The 14,527-nt window shown below is 35.4% G+C and overlaps 4 protein-coding genes across 4 annotated transcripts; 2 read left to right on the forward strand and 2 right to left on the reverse strand.

The window, feature by feature from the left end:
- Window positions 1-37: 37 nt before the first annotated feature.
- LOC100251666 (uncharacterized) lies at window positions 38-4,247 on the reverse strand. The gene is made up of 4 exons (XM_002278439.4): window positions 3,902-4,247; window positions 3,202-3,257; window positions 500-566; window positions 38-413 (listed from the first exon to the last, which is right to left on the reverse strand). Exons 1-4 carry the CDS (start codon window positions 4,028-4,030, stop codon window positions 333-335), a joined length of 333 nt encoding a protein of 110 aa, XP_002278475.1. The 5' UTR covers window positions 4,031-4,247; the 3' UTR covers window positions 38-332.
- A 622-nt stretch (window positions 4,248-4,869) lies between these two features.
- On the forward strand, window positions 4,870-5,418 carry LOC104879221 (glycine-rich cell wall structural protein). Its single transcript, XM_010651294.1, has one exon. The coding sequence runs from the start codon at window positions 4,870-4,872 to the stop codon at window positions 5,416-5,418; it is 549 nt and encodes a 182-aa protein (XP_010649596.1).
- Window positions 5,419-6,235: 817 nt separating this feature from the next.
- Window positions 6,236-7,881, reverse strand: LOC100267053 (probable pectinesterase 67). The gene is made up of 5 exons (XM_002272903.5): window positions 7,471-7,881; window positions 7,198-7,360; window positions 6,894-7,100; window positions 6,549-6,796; window positions 6,236-6,453 (listed from the first exon to the last, which is right to left on the reverse strand). Exons 1-5 carry the CDS (start codon window positions 7,743-7,745, stop codon window positions 6,300-6,302), a joined length of 1,047 nt encoding a protein of 348 aa, XP_002272939.1. The 5' UTR covers window positions 7,746-7,881; the 3' UTR covers window positions 6,236-6,299.
- Window positions 7,882-11,514: 3,633 nt separating this feature from the next.
- Window positions 11,515-12,953, forward strand: LOC100261865 (peroxidase 29). Its single transcript, XM_002272943.4, has 3 exons — window positions 11,515-11,862; window positions 11,971-12,331; window positions 12,419-12,953. The coding sequence occupies exons 1-3, from the start codon at window positions 11,653-11,655 to the stop codon at window positions 12,823-12,825; spliced, it is 978 nt and encodes a 325-aa protein (XP_002272979.1). The 5' UTR covers window positions 11,515-11,652; the 3' UTR covers window positions 12,826-12,953.
- The last annotated feature ends 1,574 nt before the right edge of the window (window positions 12,954-14,527 follow it).

Below are 14,527 nucleotides of genomic sequence, written 5' to 3' on the forward strand. Positions count from 1 at the left end.
TTACTTAGTTCTTGCTACTTAAAGCATCAAGACTCCATTACTTAAATAGTAGTTAAACCTCATTAGTCATTACTTAGTTCCTTAAAGGCATGTCCAAGACTCCAAGTATCAAGCTCTCTTGCTACTTCACAAATGCAAAGTCAGATATATGTTGTGACACTAAGCAGACACATTCCAATAGGCACACTTGGGCTTTGAATTGGTTCAGCTGACAGAGAGTGGCTATGTATTCATCATTTATATTTGGATTGCATTCAACATGCAAAAATCAAGATTGAGAAAAAAAAAAAAAAAAAAAAAAAGAAACAAGAAATTTTCACTCCAACAGCTATCTAGCGAAGCAAGTACCGAATGGCAGCAACAGCATCACCTTTGTGTTCACGTAAGGTTCTCTCAGCCACCTTCTTGTCCAACTGTTCTCAATGTTACAGTAAAGAACGAGTAAATGTCTAGGAATGATTACATGACAAAAAAGGCAGAGAGATGGGAGGAAACCAACCTCTAGTTCATTTGCAATTATGTCAACGTCGGCTGCATTGATCTTGACAGCAGCTAATTCTTTCTCCCTGCGACCACATAGATATCCATGTTTGTTGAAACACATTGATTTAAAATAGCAGCAGTTGAAGAAATGTTCAGACAGCCAAAGAGGAAAGAAAATCAATGCCCTTGCATAAGCTTCATGCTTCAGTCACAACTAATTGCACCCAAAACTGAATTAGTATCAACATGAAAAATTACATAAACAAAACTAGTTGCACCCAAAAAGCCTAGAATTCCATGACAACATTTTCATAAGTTGGGACCAAAAACATGAAAGCAATCCTTCTAGTAAAACATTATCAATAATTAATAATGACCCTTAAATAAATCATAATAACAAAATCTATCACTTCCTGTATTTAGGCCTAACATAAGTGTGTAATTTAATATCTTTACCTCCATCATGAACACATGCATCTTGTTATACCAAATATAAATACTAATATATGTCCTCTGATGTCATCAGGATATAGGTGTAAATAGCTGCACCAAGCCCTGACAAGCTCATCTCAGGCTTGTGATCTTGGTCATTGGTGCTTGGGCATGCTCCCGTGTGTTCAGCCTTAATTGCTATAATCTACCATATCATCTCCAGTGCAGTTTCTTTTTCTTTTTTCTTTTAAATCCACTATGCATTTAAAGTAGTCCAAATGGTTTTGATACTGATTAGGTCTTATTCATCTTTTTTTTTATTTATAGGTAATTAGATCTTATTCATCCATTTAATTTATATATCAGAGCAAACCTAGCCCAAATAGCAGCGAAAATAACCTGACCTAAGTACAATTTAATGCTTGTAACAATGTCTTTTCAAGCATGTAACTATGAATTATTGTAACATGTCATCTAGCAAAGCCTACCCACATGAAATCTCTCAAAAGGAGAATATGTGCTGCAAGCAAGAATGCTAGAAATGTGTTTTTTATTTTTTTATAGGCAAATAAAAGAGAATAATAAAAGCACTAAAAGAACTAGCGCACCAGAGTACATAGGATGTATATGATAAGCACCTAGAGGTAAAGGAAAAAAAAGGGAAAATAAAAATCTACCCCCTCCTTCAATAATATCCCAACCAATCTACAAAATTAATTAAAGGCATTAGAGTCTTCATCTATGTACACCTTGAGACACAGGTAGAGGTTATTAAGGAAAGTGCTTTTGAGCCTTTGATCATACTTATCCTTATTTTCAAATGATCTTCGGTTTTGTTTCCCTCCAAACAATTCAAAAAATGCACAAGAGAATGACCATCTACACCTTCTTTCACCTTTTTCCTACAAAAGAATCATGCCACCCTAAAAGAGTCTCCATGACCATAGTAGAAACACCAAATAATGAGAACAACAACTATCATAAAATCCTAGATTTGTCATGATGAAGAAGAATGTGGTCAATGGATTCTCCAAATGCATAAGTGAATGACTATCCATGCCTTCTTTCACCTTTTTCCTACAAAAGAATCATGCCACCCTAAAAGAGCCTCCATGACCATATTAGAAACAACCTAAGAAACACCAAAAATGAGAACAACTAACATAAAATCCTAGATATGTCATGATGAAGAAGAATATGGTCAATGGATTCTCCCTCCACTTTGCAAAGAGACATCTATTGACTAATGACCAACATCTTCCTTGATGTAGGTCCAAAGTCAAACACCATACCCATAAAGGCCTTCCAAGCAAAAAAGCTCATTTTAGACAAAATCCAGGGTTTCCAAATTATCCCTAATAGAAAGGGAATGACATAATCTAGATCCAGGACAAAATAAACAAATTATCCCTAATAGAAAGGGAATGACATAATCTAGATCCAGGACAAAATAAAGGGCTTTCACTGAAAAGCTTCCATGGTTAGTGCCCCTCCATACTACTTAATCCTCCATTAAAATTCCTTGCGAAATAGAAATTCCAATGTCCACCACTTCGCATCCATAAATTTGTCACCCACACCTCTTTCAACTCGACGAAGGTAAATAAGGATGGAAAGGAAACATATGAAGACTCCTCACCACACCACTTATCCTTCTAAAACTTCAACCTTCTCCCATTACCCACAGAAAATGAGACTCTACTATAAAAAAGATCTCATTCCTCTCTTATACCTTTCAATAAGCTGACTCATAAGTATCTCTTACCCCATAAGAACACCACCCCCTTTCTTCTTTCCCATACTTGTCACCTATAAGCCTCTTCCAAAGAATATCTCTTTCATATGTATAACACCAACTCCATTTGCAAAGAAGAGCTTTGTTGTTCAAAGAGAGATCTAACACCCAAACGCTCTTTAGACTTGGCCTTACAAACAATCAACCACTTTGCTAAGTGTGGCTTTTTCTCTAGGGATCCTCCTCCCCAAAGGAAATCCATTTGGATCTTCTCTAGCCTTAAGCAAGAATTCCAGAAATGTTGAAGCATAGACCTTGAGAAACGAGGGTTAAGATTCACATTGTCTCATTTAAAAAAGAAAACTAAGTAAACATAAGAATTGTTTGCAATATGTATCATTCAGGAGATTAACTGTTTATGTTCAAGATCCCTAACATGGTATCACATCAAACATTCAACATTACAAACAGTTCCAGAGCAATTGTTACAACATTATTCAAATCCATTTATAAGAATATTAGCTGCAGCTTAGTAAGATGCAAAAGCTCACCTCATTCTCATGGCATTCCAGTCTGCTTCTGCGGATGCTGCAATTGATGCCATGGCCTGTCACAATCATACCACAGTTGTGAGCAAGCATGAGAAATATATAATCTAAGCAAACATGCAATTCACTTTGATTTTTCTACTAGTTTTCACCATCCTCAGCCCAAGTTCAATGATCTGTAAGCTGGGCAACCCATTATAGGTAGAGATAACAAGTTATTCTGACCATCAGTTTGATTAATGAGAAAATTAAGGGAAAAAGGAAAATGATACAGGGCCCTTTTTGTTAACAGAAAAAAATATATTATATTTACAACCAATTTCATTTTCGAAAATGAACCAAGAGAATATTTTCATTTTCAAATCGATTCCCATCGTTAAAAGAGTTTGCTTCCTTATACTCCAGTATTTTCTCCACAAATGACTAATTTTTAGTAAAAAAATTCATATTCGAAATCATGTTATCAAACATATCTTCCGTGTCCTTTTTCAATTTCTTTTTCTATTTCCGAAGGCGGAAAAAAATTCTCATACCAAACAACCCTAAAAGTTTAAAATTTTGCTTTTAAAAAATAGAACCGCAATTCAAGTAAACGGTAAACCACGCACTTCTTAATATTCAGACCTTGCTTTTTCTTTTTCCATTCACACATTTTCCCAGCAACCAAATGGAGAACTAAAGCAAAATTAACCAAAAAAAAAACCTCTTGAACACGAGTGGAATCCAGCTGGCGATCTTCCACATGATCAGTGAGCTTGTCTAGGGCTTTGCTTTGCTGTTGCAAGTCCTTCGAATCCACTACCCGATCGATTCCTTCATCTGCTACCTCCATCTCTTCTTCACAGCTCTCCCAAAACTTTAGGGCAATATCACACTTTATTATATACTATGGTTAAGGGGCCATCTCCATTACATATATCGGCCCAAGTCCAGATTTCAGTCAAACTTAGCCTAAGAAGAGGTCCAGACTCAATCGCTTTAAATAATGGGCCGAAGTCCAGAATTGTTTGGGCTAGGAATAATCCAGGCCGTCTTCCCAATTTTGAGCCCAATGCCGAAGTAGCTTTGAGTTGGTTAATAGAAGGTAGAGGGAAAATAAAGATGAGTGAGAAAAAAAAATTGAAAAGGAAAAGAGAAGATAAATAAATAAAAAATAGCTTTGATTTAGTAAGGGTGTGTTTGGTTGCAATTTTTTTTTCAATTTTTTTAAAATAAAAAATAAAAAATAATTTTCTTTCCCTCAATTTTATTTTAAAATTGTCCATAAAAAATAAAGCATTTTTGCATGGTGTAATTGACACGGCACGCTTGATTTGAAATTGGATAAAGCTATGAATTGGAGGGCAGAAGAAGTGATCCAAATGAGAGGTGGTGGGGCTTTGTATTACTAAATAAGGTTGGTTGAGGGCTAGGTCAATACAGTTATGAGATACGCACCGCCTATTAATCAACACTCATTTTCATAAAGAGTTGAATTCTGAGCGTTTGGACTTGGTAATCCATATCTCAAATGCAGACAAAGACTCTTCAACTACATGCATTAATGCTATCAAGTATGCATTACCGTTATAAATAACATTCTTCTCTACTCAGTTTTAATCATCCCAATCACTTATCTTTTCCTCTAGGCTCGTTTCTTTTCTTGTAATTCTTCTTTTGGATGATAGAAAGATGGGAAAAGTTTCTAAGTATGTGGGAGTGATGGGTGTAGTGATGGTATTGGTGGTCGTGGGAATGGCAGAAGCCAGAAAGCTGGAGAAGGATTCGTTTTCTGGTGGAGGGCTTGGTGGTGGAGGAGGATTTGGCGGCGGAGGTGGTGCCGGAGGAGGGTTTGGAGGTGGAAAAGGTGGTGGAGGAGGGTTTGGAGGTGGGAAAGGTGGTGGAGGAGGGTTTGGAGGTGGGAAGGGTGGCGGAGGAGGGTTTGGTGGTGGTTCAGGAGGAGGATTTGGCGGTGGGGGCGGGTCTGGTGGAGGTGCTGGCGGTGGGTTCGGAGGCGGCAAGGGTGGTGGTGGAGGATTTGGAGGTGGGGCAGGTGGCGGAGCTGGAGGAGGATTTGGAGGTGGAGCTGGTGCTGGCGGGGGTTTTGGAGGTGGATCAGGTGGGGGTGCTGGAGGAGGATTCGGGGGTGGAGGCGGCTCCGGAGGAGGGATTGGCGGTGGTCACGGAGGTGGTGCTGGTGGGGGTGGAGGCTTTGGTGGTGGTTCTGGCGGTGGATTTTAAATCTATGTTTAAGTAAAGCTTGTGACATAAGACGTAGTACACCATGCTTGAGCCGTTGTGGTTTGTGCATGGACAATATTATTGGAATAAAGTCCACTAGGACTCGAACGTACCCTCTCGCTTATCCCATGCAATAAAATAAAATAAAATCATTATCTTGCTTTATATTTGTTATGCCATGATTTTGTTTCAATAATATTTGCAATTCCTACACCCTAATTGATTGATAGATGTCTTTCGTTACGCCTTCAACCTTATTTGGACTTGGTCGGTTCCCAAAAAATACAATTATTTAAATCATACTATGTATATATACTTAAATCCTCGTTTCTTTATATCTTAATTTCATTCTTTTATGTCTTGAATTTTAATCTTTTGTACTTTGATCCTATCATGATCTAAATTTTAATATGTATTTTCAACAACCAAAATTGAAAGTTCGATAGTTACCTTTTCCATGCCTTAATTAAATTTTTCCTATTTCAACATGTGTTAATTAAATCAAAATGTGACTAAAACGAAAAACCGAGGTATGAGAAGTGACCGAAGGTACTAACAATATGATTAGGGTACATACAAAACTGAAACCATTTTTTTTTAATTTAAATTATCAACAACTTGGACCATATCTTAAATTCCAATGAATGGTATCAAATATTAGGTACGATATCCTTTGGTACGGTAGAATGTTATAATCAAAGTAATCATAAAGTGAAAGATTAATTTTTGTTTAATAAAGGAATGAATTGAAAAGAACACAGAAGATCGAGTATCTAAAGCTTCATGTGAGCGTATGAGCAAAGAAGAAGAGGTGTAAGTTGGTATAAAATTAACAATCATTTCCGATAATACATTCCTGGCTAATTAATCGATCATCTGCTTCATAGCCATGCCGGTAGCCATTTCTGGCCATCCACGAAGTCCACGGAGAGGTAAGGAGCAGCTTCTTCATCAGTGAGCTGTAAAGACCATGAAGCCCGGTTCTCTGTTTCTGCTCCTGGTCCATAGCATTTGTACTCCGCTTGGAATAGGTTCCTGTTCCAATTTACAGTCAATATATAATCTGATAAGTTGTTCATAAAAAGAAGATTGAAGATGGGTTTTGGGTTTAAGGTTTAATTTTTTCTTACTCGGTGCTGCCAGTATAGCTCCATTTGGTCCAGCCCTGCGGGACTATTGTCCTAGACATATAAACCTTCGCAAAAACCGCTCTAGAATGGGAGCCTTTGGCTCTACCCAAGTATACTCCTCCAATGCCATACACTTTCCCTTTCACAAACACAAACCCACTGTTATCTTCTCCACTTTGCCTGTTCTGAGCTGTGATGGATCCTGAGATCTTCACCCTTTGGTCTGCAATCACGAATATCTCACAGTTCTGCGTTCACCCAGAGAGTGAGAGGATTAAGAACAAAAACACAGTTTCAAGAATCATGACGGGGTTTTTTTGGATTGCGTTAAAGCTTAAAACTCACATGGAAGATGGATCTTCCGCGGCCAAAGATGAAATCAACTGAGCCCTGGATGTAGCAGTTGTGGTAGAAGTGCCTGCCTTTGTAATCAAAGAGAGTGTTGTGGGTACTGTAGAAGGAGCAGTGGTAGAATGCTACCATCTCCGCCCCCACATATGCTGCCACTGACTGGTTCTGTGAGGTCTGGGCGACCCCGGTCGGAGCATCATTCTGTAAAACCGTATACATAGAATTAATATCGAATCGAATCTAATCAACCATCTTTATCAATGGAGTCATGGAGATCAGTGGAGAAGAAGCAACGGACCTTGAAGCTGATACCAAAGATAACAACATGGGGGGCTTTAACTTTGAAAGTTGCAGACTCTATGTTGTCCTTGGAGCTTTGGGACCAAACGATGGAAGTCCTGCCTCTCCCATTTCCTCTCAGGAAGATATAAGGCTTGTTCTCTGGTATGTGAACCTTCTCTCTGTGAATCACAATTAAAAAGCATTCCACATTAGGGAAATTTAAAATAAGGGTTTTTTTTTTTCTTTTAATTATAGAATTGGTTTGAAGGAAAGGGAAGAAACAAATTACTTGTACACCCCTTTTCTGATATGGATGATAGTCCACTTGCCATTCCCTTCAGGAACAGAGTCAATGGCAGCTTGAACAGAAGTGAAGTCTCCTCTGCCATTGATATCGACCTTGATCGTGTGGTTGGCACCAATCTTTTTCGTCAAGAGAGGAGAATCTAACACTGTTGTATTGAGATTGGGGGATTTGTTATGTGCTGCATGGGATGCAGGGATGGAGACGGAGACAATGACCAGAAAGGCAATGTGAATGGCTTGAAGGAATGGTGAAGACATGGTTTCCAGGAGGAGCAGAAGCTGAATTGTTTGGATATGGAAAGGGAGCTTGTAGGAGATGAAGTTTTGATGGAGTTTTTGGGAGATCTCAAAGTGAAAAACATTGTGTTCATTTTAGGGGAGAGGTTGTTTGGAAGGTAAAATTGGAGGTTATTGAATTGAATGGCGTCTCTGTTTTGGAGGGCCTCCAACGGTTTCTTTTGTGGTTGATGTGCTCTGTTTTTGTTTTGATCTCTCTGCATGACATCTCTCTCATTCGTCCACAACTAGATGTGGTTGAATTTTATAACTCTGGAATTCCATCAAACACTTCAATTATTTTTAAGACTTTCTAAATAAGGGTATCATGCTATATCCAAAAATGGAACATGCCCCATCATTATTAGTTGAAAATGGGGATATGGCGCTACCTTTTTGCCATAGATGAGAATTCATAGTTGGGATGACTTACCTTAAACATGGGTTATATATATGATAGAAGACGAGGGGCTTATTTGGGCACATTATGGAAAATAGTTTTTAAAAATAGTTATCAATTATTTGGGCACATTTTAAACATGGGTTATCTAATTTTTTCTTTGTTAATTTTCAATGGGCCCAAGTCTCGGTGTTGCGACTCTAAATAATGATTAAATTGACCAAGTTAAGTAATTTACATCCAAATTCCATAAGTTATTACTAAATCACAAGATATTGACTCATGTGTCAAACTTTAGACTATCATTGTGGAAACAAATATAACTTGATGATATTTTTAAACCATGAATGCCATGGGCTTAGAAGGTTGCTTCTATGAAAACTATGTTTGGGAAAAAAGAAAAGATTTCTTTTTCAAATAAAATCTTTCTCCATAATAAACATGTTTAGGGTTTAGAATTCGAGTAGGTTGAGATGGAACACCCTTATCCCAAATTCAAGGTAAAGTAGGCTAATGGGTTGCCATCCTCATTTACAAATAAATATTGTCCTTGTCTCATCAATGCAAATCTAAACCCTAGATCATCCATGAATTTGAACCCTTCTCAAGGTCAATCCTCAAACCAAAATCTTAACAAATCCATTGTTTCATCTTCTTCGATTTCAAGGCTTTGACATTCTTATCAAGTTATGCCTATGAAAAAAAGGCTTTTATTTTTTTTTATAATTTTAAAAAGGTTAGAGCACCCTTAGGGGAATTGTAGTGGCATCACAAGCAATGTTCTAGATAATTAGGTACTTTGCACATATTTAGGACCAATGACAAATATGATTGGGCGATGGATGGAAATGATGAGGCCTAACGATTAGTTCAACGTTACTTACAAATAGTTTTCAGGATTAAGACTAAAGTAAGAGTAACGTGAAATTCATTTCAAAGATGAGTTTTAACTGCTGTATGGGAGGAAGAAGAAATGGGGCAATCAAAGTGGGGAAAGATTCGAATCCAAACATAAGGGTTCTAAGGCTAATGTTTGGAAAAATAATTCTTTATGGGAAGAAGTTTTTATTATTTTTTTAATATTTGAAGGACAATTTTCAAAATTCACATTTGGAGTAAGTTAGTAGAAAACGTACATACCCCAAATCCAATTCAGGTTTTGAAGATGTTTCCAAATCCATTCCATTCCCAATTATAATATTTCCATACTTATCCCAATGGGTCGAGCCTGGTCGGGCCAAGCAACCCAAATAACCTGCAAAACTTCCATCCCTAAACATGTTTAGGAGGGATGAGAATTCCACCATCTCAGACCAGTTGGAGATTGAAATAAATGAAGAATGGAGTAACGGGGACCAGGGGTATTTATCATTGAATTGGATGATGTTAATATTGAGAAATGTTGCCCATAACATATGATGAAGCATGAAAGAGACTCTTAATAATAAGGTCCAAACTATGGAGTATGAAAGCCCATAATCAATGCTCCATCTGAGGAATTTATATGGAAAGAATTTAATATTCTCGTCTCTCATTCTATTAGTCGTTAACTATGGAGCATTAAGTTTCAGAATTATTAGTCTGTCTTTGCAATTTCTATGGAAAGGGGGTAATATTCTCTTTTCTCATTCTATTGCTCTTTAATGTAGTTAATAATATTCCAAAATTTAATGCTGAATTATCACAGTACGAATTATTGCCTGTGGAGATGGATAAATGGATTTAGGTAATGTTTGACTTTTTGTCTTAAATCCTAAATCTTAATTTAAGTCAGAATAAAGTAAAATGTTTAGAGGGCGTTTGTTTTTTTTACTTTTTATTTAAAATAATTTATTTTTTGAATTTAGGTGGTTTGTTTTTCTACTTTTTCATCATTTATTATAAACCTTTTAAAAAAATCAAAATATTTAACTTTTAAAAAAAATCAAAATATTTAACTTTTTCGAAAAAAAAATAAAAAAATATTGGTTTTTCTTTACTTTTTAATACTTAATAGAAATAAAATACTACAAAAACAAACAACCTAATATTTAATACTATTAAATATTAAGTTTCTACTTAAAATTAAACAAAAAAACAAACACCACATATTTATTATGATATTACATGTTAAATTATTTGTTTTTACCTATAAAAGTATTTGAGACAAATTTGTCCTAAAAAATATTTATTTTATATAATTAAGATAGAATATTTTAAAAATAAAAATAAAAATAATGGAATATGTTTCCAAGTATCTCAAAATCTTAAAATAATGGAATATTTTCATTATTGACAAATCAATTGATAATCAATTTTTTAGTGAAAGAAGTTTTTTTTCTTTACTCTTTTCCTTTTCTTAGACTTTATATTTACATATACTCTCATATGAATCTAGATAATTAGCAAGATGGGAATTCGTAAGAACAAAATAAATAAGGCAAACACAAATAAATGGGGTAGTAGAAAATTTGACTTTCGTTGTTCTTTTGTATTCAACATTTTTAACAAACAAATAGATTATAGCATTTCATGTTGGATCAATAAATTATTGAGCTGAGTTGGATTTGAACCAACAAAGACATATTGTAAATGAATTGACAATCCTTCCTCATTAACCGCTCAAGCATCAAACCCAATAATAATCAATTTTAGGATTATCGATAATCTATGGTCAACTTCTTTTCTTCTTATTCCTAACAAAAGTCGAATCTTCATCGCTTCCTTAAAAAAGAGATGTCATGAACCCCTAAATGATGAGAACATGCTTCCTTGATTGTCATCATACTAAGATGATAGTATTAATGGTTTTTTTGAAATTGTTAATATAATGTAATGATATAACTATATTTGAAGGATCTTTCCTTCTTTCATGATTTCATAGAATCTTTTGATTCATCATTTGGATTCACGAATCAATCATTCTAATCGACATTCTGTATATAAATTAATAGTTCTATTTTATATTAAAAAGTTTTATAATAGCTAAATCATCAAAGCATTTAATAGATGCGTTTTTCATAACAATTGTCCGATCAAGTTTTGATAATTTTATTTGAAAATCAATTAATTTCAAAGAGAATAGGTCAAATTTTTTTACAACATTCTATATCATACATCTTTTTTTTTTTTGATAGGATATATCATACATCTTATAGTCTTATTCTAATTGTTATCATTTGCACTATCCATTTCAAATTTAAGAGCAATCGTGCATGACACCCTACCCCTAGTCCATGAACTTTTTAGGCATTAATGAGGTGAGGGTACCCGTGCATTTTTCAACCATCATCAACATCACAACCATTGTTACGTGACCTAAGCCATGATACATGCACAAAAAAAAAATATATAAAAAATGATGCGTTAATTGGTTTTCTGAGACGCCTGTACTGAGTTGGATCCAAGCAGACCGCCAATTCTTCTCCGCTTTTAAATAGCCATTACTCAAAGGACTTAATTCTCACGAGTTCTGTTCTGAGTTCTAGCCGATCATCAGCAATAAAGAATATGGATCATCTGAAAAAACTAAGTACTGTTCTGTGCTTTCTGCTCTTACAGTTTGGGGTTGAAGGCAGAGGACTTTCGTATAGTATTTACCAGAAATCATGCCCCCAAGTTGAGGACATTGTTCGAGCTGCCCTTGGACCCATATTTCTCTCTGATCCCAGCTCCCCTCCAGCTTTCTTGAGGCTCCTCTTCCATGACTGCCAAGTTCAGGTCTCTTTCTTATGATCTTATCCCCCTCAAGCTATACATTAGGCTGATGAGAGAGATCATTTCATTTTTCAATTTTTAATTAACTGCTTTGAATTTTTTGATTCACAGGGCTGTGATGCTTCCATCCTTGTCGATCCAGCTGGTGGGAAAACGCCATTGGAGATGGCTTCAAGCAAGAACTTCGGAGTGAGGAAAAGGGAGTCGATCAGCCTCATTAAATCAGTGGTGGAAGCTCAATGTCCTGGTACAGTTTCTTGTGCTGACATCCTCGTAATGGCGGCGAGAGATGCGGTTGCCTTCTCCGGAGGGCCATGGATTAAGGTCCCGTTTGGAAGGAGGGATTCGTCCCGTGCTACCAGCTATAAACTAGCGGATGCTTTGCTCCCTCCGGCGAACGTCGATGTCAATGGCCTGCTTCAGATCTTCACCCAGAAGGGAATGACCATAAAAGAAGCTGTTGCCATCATTGGTAGTATTATAATGTTATGACACAAAGTCTTCATACCGTCCATTTGCATGCTGTGAGAAAGTTATAAACACGGTGCCATTTTTGCAGGGGCGCATACCATAGGAATAACGCATTGTTTGAATATTAGGGATCGGCTGCAGAGGCCAGAAGGAGGTGGCAGGGCCAGAGGAATGGAGCCAGGGTTCGAAGCATTCCTGAGGTTGAGCTGCCCAGAAGGATCTTTGATCTCAAATTCAACCTTTGTTGTGAATGATCCAAGTGCTTTTACCTTTGACAATCATTACTATTCTAACGCAATGCACGGCCGTGGCATACTGAGGGTCGATGCAGAAGTGTCGTCAGACTCTAGAACAGCTCCGATTGTGTCGAGTTTTGCAGCTGATCAGAGTGAATTCTTTCGGTATTTCGCTTCTGCCTTCGTGAAACTGTCTACTTCGGGTGTTCTAACTGGAAATCAGGGTGTTATTAGAAAGAGCTGCAATAGATTAGATTGAGAAGTTACAAGCTGGTATGTATTCTAGGGTGCTCTGTTCTGTGTAGCATGCTCAATGTTTAGTAAGAAATGTTTATGTTTTGTGGCTGAAACTTCTTAAAAAGTTCAGAAATCTCTTTGCTTGTGGTATCTCTCAGATCACTTTCCAAATGGGTTTGTCGTTTGTTCGATAAATTGTAAAAAAATAAGACATTGGAGTCGGGCCAGCACAAGCTGGGACTCAACCTGGTGCAATATAATAGGCCATTCTCAGTGCTCATGGTACAATTTAGCCATTCCTACAGAATTACAGAAGAATGGTGTGGGACAAGTGTTCTCCAAACTACTGTTTTCCAACTACTCTTTGTAAACTTTCGTAAAACGGAAAATGGTATGCACGCTTTCGTGAAATGGAAAATGGTAAGTTATAGTATCTCTTGGTATCATTTCCAAGTCACCGTGTCAGACAGAGCTCATCTTGGTCCTGACGGAGTGATCCCATATGAGTTATATGTTTGCCTTCAATGAACAAAAAATCTTGAATCTAGGAAAGACACATAGAGGGAAGCCCCTCACAGTATGCATTGAACAAAAAAATCCTAACCATTGAATGTAAATACTAAAATCAAGGCTCTTCAACGCGAGTACAAAAAAATTAGACCCAAATATAAAAACAAGAATAAATAGGGAGCTTTGACCCAAAATAATGCTTTTTAAAAAAAAATTCCAAAAAATAAAGTGGTTTTGAAAATAATGCCCGATCTAATGCGTTTGTGCCACATAAGCCGCCACGTCATAAAACCGTAGTTGGTGACTACGGTTTTATTTTTCTAAAGTGTTTAGAAACCGTAGTTACCAACCACGGTTTTAACTTTTAAGTTTAAAGCCGTAGTTGGTGACTACGGCTTTGACTTTTTTTTTAAATGGTCAAAGCCGCAGTTGGTGACTACGGCTTTGACTGGTCAAAGCCGTAGTCACCAACTGCGGTTTTAACTTTATATATATTTATATATAACTTTAATTTTTTTAATAAAAATATTATATTATTTTGATTTTAAATATACTTATTTCATTATTTTAAAAATTATAATATACGAAATTAAATAATTGATATTTTTAATTTGATATAAAAATATATTTTTGAATTTTATTAAAATAATAGGCACTATATTTAATATAAATATAATTAATTAATTAAAATAAAATATAATAAATTATATTTATTTAAAATAAATAAATTATAAATGCCTATTTAGAAAAATAAAAAAGTAATATAAATTATTATATTAATTAATAATTTTTTATATATTATATATAAGTGGTATATAATACCTCTCACACACACATATAAAAGTCTAATTTAAGTTTAAAATTTATCACATTTTTATTTAAATATATAAATAAATATTATTAAAACATTTGACACTATATTTAATATAAATATAATTATTTAATTAAAATTAAATATAAATAAAATATAATAAATTATGTTTATTTAAAATAAATAAATTATAAATGCCTATTTGGAGAAAAAAATAATATAAATTATTATATTAATTAATAATTTTTTTATATATTATATGTAAATAGTATATAATATGGCCGGAAGATGGGCAACTAAGTCTCCCATGTAAGGCTCCCATAAAACCTGTTAAAATCAACATTTGAGATTAATACTGAGTATAGGTTTAAATGGTTAACAATAACACATTACATCTTATATG

The sequence above is a fragment of the Vitis vinifera genome, chromosome 5 (genome assembly GCF_030704535.1).
Source record: "Vitis vinifera cultivar Pinot Noir 40024 chromosome 5, ASM3070453v1".
Lineage (NCBI taxonomy): Eukaryota > Viridiplantae > Streptophyta > Magnoliopsida > Vitales > Vitaceae > Vitis > Vitis vinifera.

Excerpts from the sequence above, each read along its gene's own strand:
- LOC104879221 (XM_010651294.1), top strand. The coding sequence starts at position 4,870 with ATGGGAAAAGTTTCTAAGTATGTGGGAGTGATGGGTGTAGTGATGGTA.
- LOC100261865 (XM_002272943.4), top strand. The coding sequence starts at position 11,653 with ATGGATCATCTGAAAAAACTAAGTACTGTTCTGTGCTTTCTGCTCTTA. Across the intron at positions 11,863-11,970 it reads TCCATGACTGCCAAGTTCAG|GGCTGTGATGCTTCCATCCT; the intron begins GTCTCTTTCTTA and ends TTTGATTCACAG. Across the intron at positions 12,332-12,418 it reads AGAAGCTGTTGCCATCATTG|GGGCGCATACCATAGGAATA; the intron begins GTAGTATTATAA and ends CCATTTTTGCAG.
- LOC100267053 (XM_002272903.5), bottom strand. The coding sequence starts at position 7,745 with ATGTCTTCACCATTCCTTCAAGCCATTCACATTGCCTTTCTGGTCATT. Across the intron at positions 7,361-7,470 it reads ATCAGAAAAGGGGTGTACAA|AGAGAAGGTTCACATACCAG; the intron begins GTAATTTGTTTC and ends TGTGATTCACAG. Across the intron at positions 6,797-6,893 it reads GCGGAAGATCCATCTTCCAT|AACTGTGAGATATTCGTGAT; the intron begins GTGAGTTTTAAG and ends GGGTGAACGCAG.
- LOC100251666 (XM_002278439.4), bottom strand. The coding sequence starts at position 4,030 with ATGGAGGTAGCAGATGAAGGAATCGATCGGGTAGTGGATTCGAAGGAC. Across the intron at positions 567-3,201 it reads TGGAATGCCATGAGAATGAG|GGAGAAAGAATTAGCTGCTG; the intron begins GTGAGCTTTTGC and ends ATGTGGTCGCAG. Across the intron at positions 414-499 it reads TAATTGCAAATGAACTAGAG|TTGGACAAGAAGGTGGCTGA; the intron begins GTTGGTTTCCTC and ends CATTGAGAACAG.